This window comes from Zophobas morio, unplaced genomic scaffold, assembly GCF_036711695.1.
Source record: "Zophobas morio isolate AGI-343-1 ecotype UQ-CSIRO unplaced genomic scaffold, CSIRO_AGI_Zmor_V1 ptg000005l, whole genome shotgun sequence".
Lineage (NCBI taxonomy): Eukaryota > Metazoa > Arthropoda > Insecta > Coleoptera > Tenebrionidae > Zophobas > Zophobas morio.
Genome location: NW_026972110.1, coordinates 11838915 through 11853493, shown reverse-complemented (window position 1 = coordinate 11853493; position 14579 = coordinate 11838915). Strand labels below are relative to the sequence as shown.

Below are 14579 nucleotides of genomic sequence, written 5' to 3'. Positions count from 1 at the left end.
GATTGTGGAAACTATAAGTTTCTTTTACGTCAGAGTTGGTGACGTAAAAGAAACTTATACTTAAATGCTGAAAAATTTGCTGTTTCACAGGAATTTGTTCTTAAACCGATTGGTTTTATTTGTTGCGCAGATGATTTTAAAATATATTTAACGTTTCTACTAGAAATCACAAAGTCCTTAGCGAAGATTTAAATAGTTACCTAATTCCCATTAATAAATAAAAATGTGCCATCTTTGACATCTAAAATATAGATTTTGTTTGGAAAATTTAAATTTCAAAAGGCCATCTAGGGATCCGCTTGCAACCTATATGTAATATTAATAATGTTGAACGTATTTAAAACAAAATTACATCTACAGTTGATAAGGTGTGGACTTGTTTGAAATCATCTGAAATTCAGTGATCAATCAATCAATGCATATCATTACTTAGTCTTATAGTACCCGTTTTTCCCAAATGCCGGTCATTTCCGGGTCAGTGGTGAGTCTAAATATAAATAACAACATTATTAATAATAATATTAAGTAATAACTGCTGCAACTACGGCTTCTATATAGAATTAATGACAAAACAACAAAGAGAAAAAGTCACTTGCTATACCGGATGTTTCGAAAATGGTGGATTAATTTTCTCTACGCACTTAATAATAATAATGAATTGTTGAGATGCAGGAGGTGCTCATCAAAAGCGACCTGTGGGAGTACGTCTGCGGAAAGTGCAAAAAACCCGAAACGGAGACGGAAAGCTCGAACACGTGGGTCAGAAATGATCTTAAAGCAAGATCAGAGATCATCCTGCCGATCAGCCCGACCAAGCTGAAGCAAGTGAAACATTGCGAGACATCGCAAGAAATGTGGATGCGATTGGAAGAAATTTACCAATCCAAAGAACCGACAAGGAACGCGACATTGCTGAAAGTCTTGACACTGCACAAAATAGCGGAATGCAACAACGTGCGTGAACACCTGGCTAATTTCTTCGAAATTAAGCGACATGGACGTGCGCATCAACCCAGACCTTTTGACGATCTTTTTCCTGTATAGCCTGCCAGTTTTTTGATGCGCCATCGACGACGAATTACGGACGCCAGAGGGCCTCCGCATCAAAATCACCAACCACCAAACGGTGCCGTATAACCCAGAGCAAAACGGCACGACAAAGAGAAAGAATCGCACCTTCGTGGACACCGTTCGATGTCTTCTAGCTGAGTTGGGATTACCGGACACGTTCTGGGCCTAGGTGGTGAACACCGCGAACTACCTGAGGAATTGATTACCCACGGCGAATTTGGGCGGCCGAATGCCGTACGAGGCGTGGACCGCCAAGGTACCGAGCATCTCCCCCTGAGGGTATTCGACAGCAAGGTATTTTACCTGGAGAGAAAGCTTGGAAAAAGGAAGCTGGAACTTCGAGGTCAAGAGGGTATCTTCCTGGGTTACGCCAGCGAATCGAAAGCGAACCGTGTTTGGTCGTCAGAGAAGCAGAAGGTCCTCATATGTCGAGACGTGAGGTTCCTGGGGGAAACGAAGCGCCAACTCCCAGTCGACGATGTTCCCATGTGCGCCGGCCGACATCAAGCCACTCCAGGCAAGAGTGACGTCCTCGATGATCACTCGTCGTTCTTGATCATCGAGGACGTCATCGACGTTTTCGACTTAGGAGACGGCGATGCGGGGCATTTAACGATCCCCGATGAAGGCGACGTCGACGCGGACATTAGGGCGGCAGAGGACGCGAAGTTGGACGTGGAAGAGATCCAGGGGATGACGATGGTGGTCGTCCAGTTAGAGCCCCAAGTCGGCTCAGGGACCAAGAAAGCCTCGAGGGCGACTGGAAGTGCCCGAACCCCGACTGCGGCAACACCAATTTCGCCTAGAGGAATCAGTGGAATAAGTGTAGGATTACGTGGCGACGGAGAACCAGATTGCCGGTTTTTTGATGAAGGGGCTGTCCAAGTCGAAGCACTCGTGGTGTTTGGAGACCTCGGGAATCATCGCCACAGAGTAGGAGCTCGAACGAGCCACCCGTGAGTGTTAGTTATATGAGGCACGTGGAACGAAAACACCAACAACAGTTGACACATTTATTATACAGGGTCATTATAAAATATTGTAGTCAACTCACCTATGAAAAACAAATGAAATTTTTCTCGTGCCGCTAATCACCAAAATGATTTGAACTGTTTTGAAATGTCACGAACGTCCAAACAAATCTGTCAGATGTGTCAAAAATTGAAATGCCCGGTTCGCGGTTTAATTTCATTTTAAATAGACAATTAGCATTAAGGGTTGCAGTGTTATCGAGCATTTGTGAACGCCACTGCAATACATTTCAGTTTCAAAAATTGTAAATTGTGAGAAAAACGTTTAAGGGCTTTGTCATGAATTACACCTTGGAAAGTCGATTGGAGTTGAACAGAATAAATCATCTGGTCTGTTTTGCAAAGAAGCAATAATTTTTCAAATAATGAAATCCAAAAAGTGAGGTTAAGTTTGTCGAAACCAATGAACACGGTAATTATTTAAAAAATTACATTTTTATAGGTACCCTGAAGGTAAAAATTGTGAAAAATCACGTAATGGACAATGGCAGAGCAAGTCTTATCACAGTTAACGAACACTATGAGTACCTAATGAGTTTTTGCAGTAAATAATTTTGCCAAAGTTGTGATCCCGCGAAAGTTCTGTTTGTAAATTGTAAGGAATCGTCAAAATATTGGTGCAGACATGGTTTGTGACCGGTGCTTTTCTCTTGAAAAAACACAACTGAAATCCTTGATCTTCATCCCTACAATAGGTGAAAATTGCTATGTCCAAACATTACCTTCAGCTTTGCAGTTTCTAGATATCTGAAACATGCCAGATCTGCATAACAGGAATGTCAAAGAGGTTCTACCCAAAACACGCCCACATGGCCATCCTAATATCAAGATTTTTCAAAATTTCTATAAGAAAAAAGATGAAAAAACCAATAAAATTTCAGGAGCATAGTGTTAAGAGTTCTGTAGCTGATTATGAGATCTCTTGAAACAACAGAATGTTTAATAAAGATTTTTAACTTTCCTAATAGTAAAATTACAATTATTACTAAACAGTAAGTTGAAGTAAGTTTTAAATTAAGAGAATGCAACTAACACCGAAAGAAAAATGAAAGTTACTGAAAATAAAAAACTTTATTGCAGTACCTACATACACTTTCTACATCTAATTTTGTTTATTGATCACATTCATTTACTTGAAAAAGTATCAGGCCTATGAATCGTCGTCTGCTAACCACACACCAACCTTCATTGCGTGTGATGGTGTTTCTTCAAAAGCGTGAGTATTTTCTATACACCAAATTCTGAAGTTCTGTCAGTTGACATAATAGCCTAACAGATGAAACCAGGCTTCATCAGAAAAGAACGACAAATCGAGAATCCCGTCATCGTCCATATCAGCTTGAAACCAACTACACTACCCAACGCGGCAAGGAAAATCAGCTGGTTGCAGCTCCTGAACCAACAAAATCTTGTATGGATGCATATGTAACTTCTCTTTTACGATTTTCTGACATGGGCTGTATGGTACTCCGGACAGTAAAGATTTTTGACAAAGCTTTATTCGGACTTTGTTCCATTCTCATCCTTAAATCTTCAACAACGTCTTCACTAACTTGAGGTCTCCCCGTCGGTTTTCACTTAGAAATGCTACCAGTGTCGTTAAATCTGGCCATAATTCGCCATATAGCGTCTTCAAAGATTCTTCATCAATGACAACAGAACATTTCACTAGATACTCGTTTTTAGACGCCTCCACAGAGTACACTCCATCCCCATCCTCATTTAACACCCCATTACGGTAATAGGCATGATGATTGCGCCAAAGGACTAAAAAAATCATTTGTAACACTGACCATAGTTATTCCTCTCTGTTCATTACCTGAGATTATTCCACAATGATCTCTAGTTTTGATAAAAACTGTTTTTTGAGACACTTATTAAAGTTCTAACAAAGGGGAAGACAGCAAAAATGAAAACAAGACAAGGCAATTAACGCACAAAGTGAGGGAAAACGTACCAGTACAAACGAAAAAATTATTGACATCTGACAGAATTTGATGAAGCGTTGAAACAGTGCAGCCGCTAATGTCAACTAATGTGGCGCTAAAAATAAAAATTCCAATATTAGTGTAATCCTTTCCACAAAACTGAAAAAGGCGGCACAAAATGTCACCAAAATCATGGCCTTCTTCGACTACAATATTTTATAATGACCCTGTACAAACACAAGTAAATATACATTACGGTGAACTTATGTACACGCGCGCGGACAACCGACCAGCCATTAGTGTGACGTTCGTCTTCGTCATGGCTACGTTATCGCTGGCGCAGTCGCGCAGACTACCGCCGAACACGATCTCCATCTATGTTTCCTAACACTTCCCTTCGTGTTGAAGGGTCGCGAGTAACCGCACTTTAGTCCTCTAGCCTAGGACACTCAAACCGCTAGCCCGCACGCACTCGACATGTTTCGCTCTCGACAGTCCTTTGGTCAGGAAATCCGCCACTTGTTCTTCAGTACACACGTAGTCCAATTTCAACACGTTGTCTCTTAGGGCCTCGCGCACTTGATTGAATTCCCTCCTGGGTCGTCCCCTCTCTCCAGTTCTGATGATCTTAGGGCGACCGGGTCCTCGTTATGTCTGGGGCTGCACCTGAGGTAGTTCGTCGCCGTCGTCGTCGATCGGAATTGGTTCGTCTCACGTCACTTCCTCGATTTCCGCATCATTCTGAGGTGGGTTTTCTAGTATGGGATCTGCGCCTAAATTCTCGTCGACTTCTTCAGGAATCTCTCGCTTCTCGCGAGCAGGAAATCTGATGTCGACAAATTTCTTCGTGTCGTTCACTTCCTCGCAACATCTATCGATTTCAATTTCGCGGGGTTCGTTCGAAGAATCTTCTAAAAACTTCACGTCTCTGCTGATGATGACTTTCTGTTTCTTAAGAGACCAAATGCGATACCCCTTGTGAGAGTCGTCGTATCCGAGAAAAATCCCCTCTTCTCCTCGGGGAGAAAATTTTCCGTTATCCGGTTCGCGATTCAGGTAATAGACTTTTGACCCAAATACCCTAAAGTTCGAGATGTTCGGCACCTTACCGGTCCACACTTCGAATGGGGTTTTGTTATCTAGACTTTTCGTCGGCAGCCTGTTTCTAACATAGTTCGCGGTGTTAACCGCCTCTGCCCAGAATGAGTCAGGCAACCTGGCATCCAAGAGAAGACATCTTGCCGTTTCCAACAGTGTCCGGTTCTTCCTCTCCGCAACTCCATTCTGTTCCGGGTTGTAAGTAACGGTCAACCTTCTGGTGATGTCTTTGGACTTAAGGTAAGCATCGAATTCGCCGCCCGTATATTCGCCTCCGTTATCCGACTGAAGGCACTTAACTATCCTGCCCTTTTGATTTTCCATCAGCGTGATGAAATCCTTAGTCGCTTGAAGTGCATCGCTTTTGTATCTTAGGAAGCGAACTTCTGTCCATCTCGACTTGTCATCGATGAACTCGATAAAGTACCTGGCCTTGCCTAGAGATTCGGTTCGCATGGGCCCGCAAAGATCAGTGTGTACCATATCCAACACCTCTGTGTTCCGATTCGACTTTTTGAGAAACGGGGTCCTTATCATCTTCCCCTGAAGACATGTCACGCATTCGAAGTTGCCACTGTTAGGTTTTAAGCGAACTCCGCGTTCGACATTTCGCGAAACGGCACTCAACAAATCCTTCGCGTTCGCGTGTCCCGATCGCTTATGCAACAGCTCAAGCGATATGACGTCATCGCTGTCGATCGGTTTCGAGAATGCTACGCGAGCGTCGTGCTCGTCCTCGCTTACAAAGTATAAATCCCCGACCCTTTTGGCAACAAGGTGTATTTTACCTTTTGAGTCCGCAATTGTTGCCTCGTTTTTCCGAAAATTCATGCTGAAGCCCCGATCCGCGATTCTGCTCACCGAAAGAAGATTCGTCCGCAGATCAGGCAGGAATAATGTCTCGTCAAGTGTCACCATAGTCTCTTTGCCGCGCACATTTGATTTGAACCGCACTAATCCTTCGCCAGAAATCTCCGTTGTAGAGTTGTTAGCGAGATTTAAAGTTCCGCGATTACGTTCGTTAAGTTTTTCGAAACTTCGCACGTCACAACACAAGTGCGCCGTCGCGCCACTGTCCAGGCACCATCTAGCGTCGGCGGGAAAGGTTAACTTGTCCTTCGAAGCGTTTAGACAGATATTTGCGAATTTCGTCCTGTCATTTTTGTTGTGGCTCCAACATTCCGCCGCTTTATGACCCTTCTTCTTACACTTAAAGCAGCGAATCTCTTTCCGGTCTCCCTGTTTTGCGCCATTCGTGCTGCCCCATCTACTCTGCCCTTGTTTCACCGCCGCTGGTTTTTTGCCATCATTGCGTCAGAGGAGTTCTGTCGACCATTGCTGCCGCGCATGCTGTTCTTGCGCGCGTCACTCTCTTCTATAATTTTAATACGCAGAATTTTGGGGGTGGGGAGTTCATGCCGCGATTCAATCGCGCATCGGAACATTTCGAAATTCGCGGGCAAGTTGTATAACAATAGAATTGCTAAAAGATCTGGATTTATTGCGATCTCCACATCGCCAAGCTTGTCCACTGTATCAAAAAATTCCCGCAAATGCTCGCGCACGTCGCCGTTTTCAGGCATCTTACACAAAATTAAATTTTTCAAGAGAGTGGCTTTCCTGGCTGGTCCCTTGGATTGATATATGTCCTCCAGTCGTAGCCATATCTCCCTAGACGTACCGCAGTTTTTTATCTGCTTTAACTCCGGCGGACTAATAGATAAAATAACGTCTGACCTTGCCTTAGCATCGTTCTTCTCCCAGTCTGTGACGGCTGCAACATTCGACTTATCCGCCAATAACTTCGGCTTCGGCGTCTGCCCATTGACGTAATTCCAGGCGTCCCCTTTAATCAGTACCGCTTCCATCTGCAACTTCCACGTGTCGAAGTTGTCCTTCCCCAAAGCTTCGATTCTGACCGCACCTGATGCCATTTTGTTTATTCACCGCACAGATAATTTCGAGAATAGAGAAAAGAACCAGCAAATACTCGCGCTACGTTAACACGGCACATGCAATTTGAGTATTCGACTTAACACCACGTGTTAGTCCTCAATGGCCGACGCGCACAGCTTCCGGTTCACCGTTTCGCGGACCGACATTTCCGCACGTGTTTTTTAATTCGCTCACGTGGTTCCTCTGGGCCCATAACCTGTTAGTTATATGAGGCACGTGGAACGAAAACACCAACAACAGTTAACACATTTATTATACAAACACAAGTAAATATACATTACGGTGAACTTATGTACATGCGCGCGGACAACCGACCAGCCATTATTGTGACGTTCGTCTTCGTCATGGCTACGTCATCGCTGGCGCAGTCGCTCAGACTACCGCCGAACACGCGCTCCATCTATGTTTCCTAAAGCCCGGTACACACTTGAGCGCACATGCAGTGAGAACGCATGAATATGCGTGCGTTCTCAGGTACTGTGTCCATTTTGGTATTTTTATTTAAACACATGCGTGCGTTCTCGGCAGAGCTCAGCCCGTACGACCACACAGTAACCACCACATTCGCAGTAAAGATGGCAGATGAAGTGGTCATTGCGGGGGCAGCTTTCATCATTATGTATAAACTTGCATTAAACAAGAAAAAGAAGAAAAATAGACGATGGTGGATTACACCGCTATATAGTAGTAGAAAAAGTGATTCTAATATTCTACAGTCCATGCTGATAGAAGAAGATACAGGACATTTTAAGAATTTTGTTCGCATGTCGTCTGCGGATTTTGAGGTGCTACTGAATTTGATTGGTCCAAAGATTGAAAAGAAAAATACATTCTTGAGAAATTCGGTTCCAGTCAAAGAGCGTCTTGCTATAACGCTCCGTTTTCTTGCGACTGGAGATTCCTACACGAGCCTACAATATCTTTTTAAAGTATCAAAACAGTTAATTTCAATGATAGTGCCAGAAGTGTGTCGTGTTTTAATCGAGGCCCTACAGAATTACGTTAAGGTATGTATATATATATTAGATAATGAAACTATAGTAATTTCTTTAATAAAATATTTAATTGTGTAAAACTAACTATATTAGTGATACAAATTTCCATCGGCAACCGTATTATGTGATGACTGCGGACTAAGCACACAGTTATCAGACACATATTGCGATTGCGGTGACAGTAGTGGGTCACTGCTAGTCGAAGAGCTGGGGCGAGTACCAGTAGCTAACAAAGGATTGGTCGTCGGAATATCGTAGTATCCTATATCGGCTTCAAATAGGATATTATTAATTGCATGTTCTACATACACCTGCGTTCTGGGGGTATATGTTCTCAACTTCGCTGCTACGTGTTGAGAAAAAATATTAAACCTATCTGCTGGTAACTGCGATTGCGACATAGTGTACCGATTATGAGTATCTTTCAGCAGTTGCAATGCCTCGTTCAGCTGCGTGTCGCCTTTATCGTGTTTCATTCTTTTAGGCTTAGGTGGTCTTCCATGTGGAGACTTCACATTTTCCGTGGAAAGAACAGGCACATCTTCTGGAACATTTTCTGATGGTTCAGTTAGTGTATCCTCTCCATAGTCCTCTTGAGACGTACCGGCTTCATTCTGCGAGTCGTCAACTTCATCCTACAAATCACCATGATATAATTCCCAACATAATTTTTATTGCCGTTTTGTTTATCGATATTTTCGGTTAGAATTTTAACTATATCTACTTTATAAAAAATTATTAAACTGATCTAGTGTGATTTGTTCTTTTTTTTTTTTTAGATGCCATCAACGGCTAATGAGTGGGAGGTTATAGCAAAGCAATATGAAGAAATGTGGAATTTTCCACATTGTATTGGCGCTATGGTTCAGCAAGGGTTCACCAGAAAGAATTTTCAATTATCGACTTAGTAGAGCACGAAGAGTCGTTGAAAATGTTTTCGGGATTGCGTCTTCAGTTTTCCGAGTGTTAAGAAAACCAATGCTACTACAACCAGAAAAAGCAGAAATTATTGTGTTAGCAGTGGTGTACCTGCATAACTTTTTACGAAAATCGCCATTGTCAAGAAATCTTTATAGTCCACCTGGAACATTCGATTCTGATGACACAACAGGAAATTTTGTCCCTGGTACCTGGAGAACAACGTTAAACGAACAAACTACATCTCTATTATCTCTCAGGAATCTTCCCCGTAGATCAGCAGAAAATGCAAAGGCAGTTCGACACGAATTTACAGAATACTTTTCTACTACTGGACGTCTACCTTGGCAAAACAACTACGCTTAAGTTGAATTCATTTTTCACTATACTTACCAGAGTTTCAGTGTCGACAGTGGGCCGACTTTCATCTTTGTCAAGTAAAAACATCATTCTCTGGAAAGCAAACCATTTCGACACATATACTTCCTGGCGTCCTGCAAATGAAGTCATTAAGATATTTTAATTAGATACTGAAGTTAATAAAATTTGTGAAATAATAACATTTTATTGTACACTTACCTTTTCCACTGCCTACTGTTTTTTTTCCTTTGCTTTTCTGGCTTCTGAAGGAACCCAGCAAACTATTCATTTTGCTTTTCACCTCTTGCAACTCCATATCCAATTTTGTCGCAATTTCCACCCAAGCGTCATGTTTTTTCTTTTTGGAAAAATATTGTGGATGTTTCGCGTTCCACAATAGCGGATATTTTTCGTAAATATCCACCAATTCTAAACATTTTTCATGGCTCCACTCTTCGCACATGTTGCATTCGCACTGTCACCGTCCAAACTGAGAACACATGCATGCGTTGAGTCCTTTGAGAAATGTCAAAAGACCGACACGTTTTGGCTCGCTACATGTGCGCTCGCAGTGTCTCGTGAAACAAAAAACATGTGTCGAGAAAAGGCGAGAAGCCCGTCCACACTAGAGAACGCACGCACGTCTCATGCGTTCTCGCTGCATGTGCGCTCAAGTGTATACCGGGCTTAACAGTGAGGAACGCGACCCAGGCATCGAGGGGAAATGTTGAAGAAGACGATGGTTCGCGCCTTCTTCTGGCGCATGTGCGAACCGCAGGTCGCTGTGGTACCGGGTAGCGGGTCGTACTTTCTCTCTGCTTGCGACTTCCGTACGGTTAAGATGGTTATAGTTATGTATAGTATGTAAGTCAATATATGTTCGGTCATAGCTCCTGCGGCTTTTTATTGCCCTTTTACCTTACCGTCCTTTAATAATTCCATTCTACAACATCTCTTGGCGGATGTACATATCAGCGAAATTCAACTAAGGAGCTAAAAGATTGTCAAAATTTGCAAGAACCTATGTTTCAAACTCTTTGCAGATAATAGATATGTATGTTAATATGTAGGCAGAGATTTCTTAATAACCTAGATACGGTGATCCTATGCAAAAGCGAACATACGTTCTTGGCCAACATGTACACTATGCGTTTTGCTTTCCATCTTCTTTTACAGCATGGGAACGCAGGAGTATGATTTTGTAGGTCTTTGTTTAAACCTAGCAATTTACGATTTTGCGCAGTAAACCCTTAAACTCTGCTAGCGCAAGTCGGTTCTTAATTCATACAATCTCCGGTGTTTGTGTGTTTGTTAGTTTGTTCTAAGAGATTTCTTAGGTTATAAGATTTATATCACGGTTATAAGTTTAAATTGCATAGAATTTCTAAAAATGGGTTACAGAGTGTGTGTTGTATGCAAAGAAAGATCTAATAATTCTTTTGTTTCGCAAAAATATTACAAAGATTTTTAATAATCCCGACATGAACAATCAGTGCATTTCTCAGGGATTACTAGATAATCACAAAATACAAGTGATGAAGGCAAGAGCGCAAATTTAAAATTATTAATTTAAAAGTCCGCTTGCAACACGAAGCAAAACTGGTAAATTTTGCTTCAAAACAGGCGAAAATAAGAAGTAAATTAGTAAAATACATTTTATTTAATAATGGGTAACTAAGATTACATTAAATCACCAATATTTAATAATAATGTTAATAAATTTATACCACAGCTGTACGTCTTTTTTCTTTTTCGTTTTAAGCTCTCAACATTGTGCATGCAAATAAATACAATACGATTCTCTATTTTCTATTTATGTTAGAAACGTTCGTGGCAACAAAAACTTTTGACTATAAGAAAATTGTATTATGTCATTTTTCAAGAGTTTCGCCGGTGTGAATGATAAAGAAAAAGTACGAAAAAAGTGAAGTCGACAGTCAAATTTATTCCAACGATCTTGTCCGTGTAATATTTTAATCTTAACATTGCTTAGAAACTTTTCGTTTACCACTTGTTAAAAAACTCGAGTTATTATTCTCTTTTATACCATTTTAAATCAGTGCGCCAAATTATCAACCAATGTTAACAGTCGCTAGAAGTAGACGAAGATAACACTAGTATGTAGTGCACACTACAACGAGTAAGAGAAAGACAGAGAACTGAAAGTATGTCGACACTATTTTCATACATGTTGTTCCACACTTTGCTGCTCATAGCCGTATCTAGGTTACTAAGAAATCTCTGTATGTAGGTACTTGTTTTTGGCGAATACAAAGATCGACTGAACACAAAATTTCGTCAACCATACAGCTTGCTCCCTGTTGAAATCCAGATCCATGCTCGAGGTCGTCCTAAAACCACATGTACTCCATAATCAGAGGAGAAAGGTCTTAGATGTTATGACAAGAGCAAACTTATACCACACACCCTTAAATATATCTAATATTGAAAAACTGCACACGTCATAAACATTAGAAAACCTCATAACAAAGACCACTACACGTACAAGATTTACGTGAAAATCATATTAACAAGAAAATGTCTTCGACTTACTTAATTACAGAAAAGATATCACTAAAGATGCAAGCCTAAGAAATCACTGTTTTCGACTTTGTAAAGAAAAACCCGAAACGGTTTAATATATAATAATTATTTCATCCTGTAGTGTCTTGTAACTGACCACAAAGTTAGACAGGACAACATATACGAGATTATTCAGGAAGAATTACTAAAAATTCTGAACTAAATTCAAGATAAGACATCTTATTACACTTTCATTCCTACCCCTATTGCTTGAAAACTCCGAATCGCGTTATCTTTGGATTGTACAACCTAATTGAGAATTAATATTACAACCAACAGATGCAGACATCATCCTTATAAAGAAATACTTCAACGAAGCCATTCCTATTGACGTTACTATTCCTAACACAAACAACTTAACATTAACATAACAAAATCGAATTTCCAAATGTCTACAATTATGGATGTTATGAAGGCAATGCTGTTTTCAAGGTCAGTGTAGTACCCAGTAACTTAGTTGAGAACTTGAAATTTTTATATTTAAACGTGTCAATAATATTGTCAAAAGTCAAAAAGCTGTTTTATTAAGAATATATCATGCTGTTTCTAAGTTTCTCCTAGTTAGTTAGAGTAGATCAGAGTAGTTTAGGTTGTTCATACAATCAAGGGAAACATAAACGAAATCAAAGTATATATTAACAACAACCGCATACATCACAAAATATTAGTAAAAGACCAACGGACAACATGGTGCTGACGTCAATACCAATTTGTCTGCTTGTCTAACATGGCGTCTCTCAGATGCGCCGTGGCTCTCCACACAATGTTCTAGAGTCTAGACAACCGAGACTCGTATCCTCAAATGGAGATGACATTCCTACACTTCCCCTCGAGGCAAACGTCTCGCAGTTGTCCGTTCGACGCTGTTTCTTCCACCGGGATCTTAGTCCTGTTTCGATTATCCCCGGTCGACTTGGGGCTCTGAAACGACTTTGATCGCGTTTGTCTTCGAAGATGATGCCGCGCACATCGGTTTCTTCATCTACGGGATGATGCAACTGGACCTTGACATCTATTACGTCGTGTTATCGCTGGCCATCACGGGCCTCACTCCACCAGCTGGGAAGGAATGCTCTGCGTCGGCTGAAGGTCGAACCTCTGGCGAATCTCCCTGGCCCGCCCGACTTGATGGGTGTGGCGACTTGTCACTGCGGTGCGCACCGGCTGGAACATTTTGGGAACGAAGTCCTCGACAACTTCCTTTGAATGCAGGTGTCCCACCAGACCACTTCGGTACGATTTTTCCGCTCTAGCCCAATCACGCAATCGCGGTACTCTATCTATATAGGGACACTAGGGTACTTTTCAGATGATGGGCGCATAGATGATCGGTAATCCCGCTAGGCTCATGGGAATGGGGCGAGATTGGAGAATAAAGTAGACGAATCTGAATGTTGTACTTAATTCTAGGTCGTTGAAAGTTGTTTTATTTTATATCAGTTTTTATCAATTGGTCACAGTACCCGTACTGATGAAAGTCTTGTCTGAATTCTGATCATGTTCAGGTCAGTGGTGGATCTAATATAACAATAATAGTGATAATAAAAAATGCAAGATCCTAATTTATTCTAGAACACAATAAATAAGAAGCTTAGGTTTGTGGTCTAGTATCGGGTGATTCAGATGATCCTTAATCAATGAGCCCTTTAGAAAGGTATACGGTTTGTCTTTACTAACATCATATTGTTATTTTACACATTTTGCTTATTTGGATGTTGATTGGTGGCCTGAAAATTCGAAATAAAATTTATTTTTGGAAAATTTTCGCAATACACTTTATTTAAATTTAGAAAAAGTGTTCAAAATGTCCCCCTCATGTTGCAATTAACTAATTCGAAATCTTTTCATATTTTCAAACACGTTAATGAAACACTGAGATAATATAGCCTGACAAACTTTAGTATTAGCATTTTGTAGTTCATTAATGTCATTAGTGTGATTCTGGAATACGGTATTTTTAATGTGGCTGAATAGAAAAAAATCCAGGAGACAAGGATTTGAAAGGCTACAAATGAACCGAGATCAAGTGTTCGTCAATTGCTTATGTACGTGGTTTTGAGGTTAGAAAATCTTTTTTCGTTATTGAAGGAAAAGTCCTGTGGATTTGATAAAAACCAAAGCTTTACCTTGCTCGACAACGATATTCAATAAAGGTCGAGTTCAAATAACGGCACTTTTGACTTGTTTATTTAAAAAGATGTTCAAAATTACAAAGCCAAGGACCCAAAAGTAAGTTTTCGATACCTGAGTACAAACAAGTGACAAGTCAGTCCAAAAAAAACTACAAGTGGATCCAAAAAAGTCATAAGTGGAAGTCCATCATTCTCAAAATGGAATTTTGCGTCACCAATGATTAAAAAAGCTCTAGGTCTATTCTAAAGTTATTTAATGTCATCTTCAACCGATTAAAAACTAAAACTAGGTGAAGTCACAAAAGAATTTTAATTACATTTTGATGTGAGAAGTAAACTGTAAAATTGCAGTTACAGTTACAGTTTACTTTACACTTCGTGGACGTAATAGTATTGAAGGTATGTGATTATTGCACTAGTTGTATGGGACGTAGAACCGCCTCGCTGCAGTTCTTGTCATCCAGTTGGTTGTTGTAAAATCACTTGCCGATATCTAAATTTATAGTC

The 14579-nt window shown here is 40.8% G+C and overlaps 2 protein-coding genes across 3 annotated transcripts in view; one reads left to right on the top strand and one right to left on the bottom strand.

Moving 5' to 3' along the window:
* Positions 1-14579, top strand: part of LOC135119515 (uncharacterized) — an 87686-nt gene that overhangs the window by 17331 nt on the left and 55776 nt on the right. The window lies entirely within an intron of this gene.
* Positions 8129-10042, bottom strand: LOC135119498 (uncharacterized). 2 transcript variants are annotated; one of them, XM_064043914.1, is made up of 3 exons: positions 9577-10042; positions 9382-9491; positions 8129-8669 (listed from the first exon to the last, which is right to left on the bottom strand). In XM_064043914.1, the coding sequence occupies exons 1-3, from the start codon at positions 9818-9820 to the stop codon at positions 8169-8171; spliced, it is 855 nt and encodes a 284-aa protein (XP_063899984.1). In that variant the 5' UTR covers positions 9821-10042; the 3' UTR covers positions 8129-8168. The 2 variants fall into 2 exon arrangements, with proteins under 2 accessions (XP_063899984.1, XP_063899979.1); XM_064043909.1 differs by having other exon boundaries at positions 8129-8714; positions 9391-9491.

Coding starts and splice junctions, on each gene's coding strand:
- LOC135119498 (XM_064043909.1), bottom strand. CDS start 9,820: ATGTGCGAAGAGTGGAGCCATGAAAAATGTTTAGAATTGGTGGATATT. Junction 9,492..9,576: donor AACAGTAGGCAGTGGAAAAG/GTAAGTGTACAA, acceptor CTTCATTTGCAG/GACGCCAGGAAGTATATGTG. Junction 8,715..9,390: donor CTGTCGACACTGAAACTCTG/GTAAGTATAGTG, acceptor GGTGATTTGTAG/GATGAAGTTGACGACTCGCA.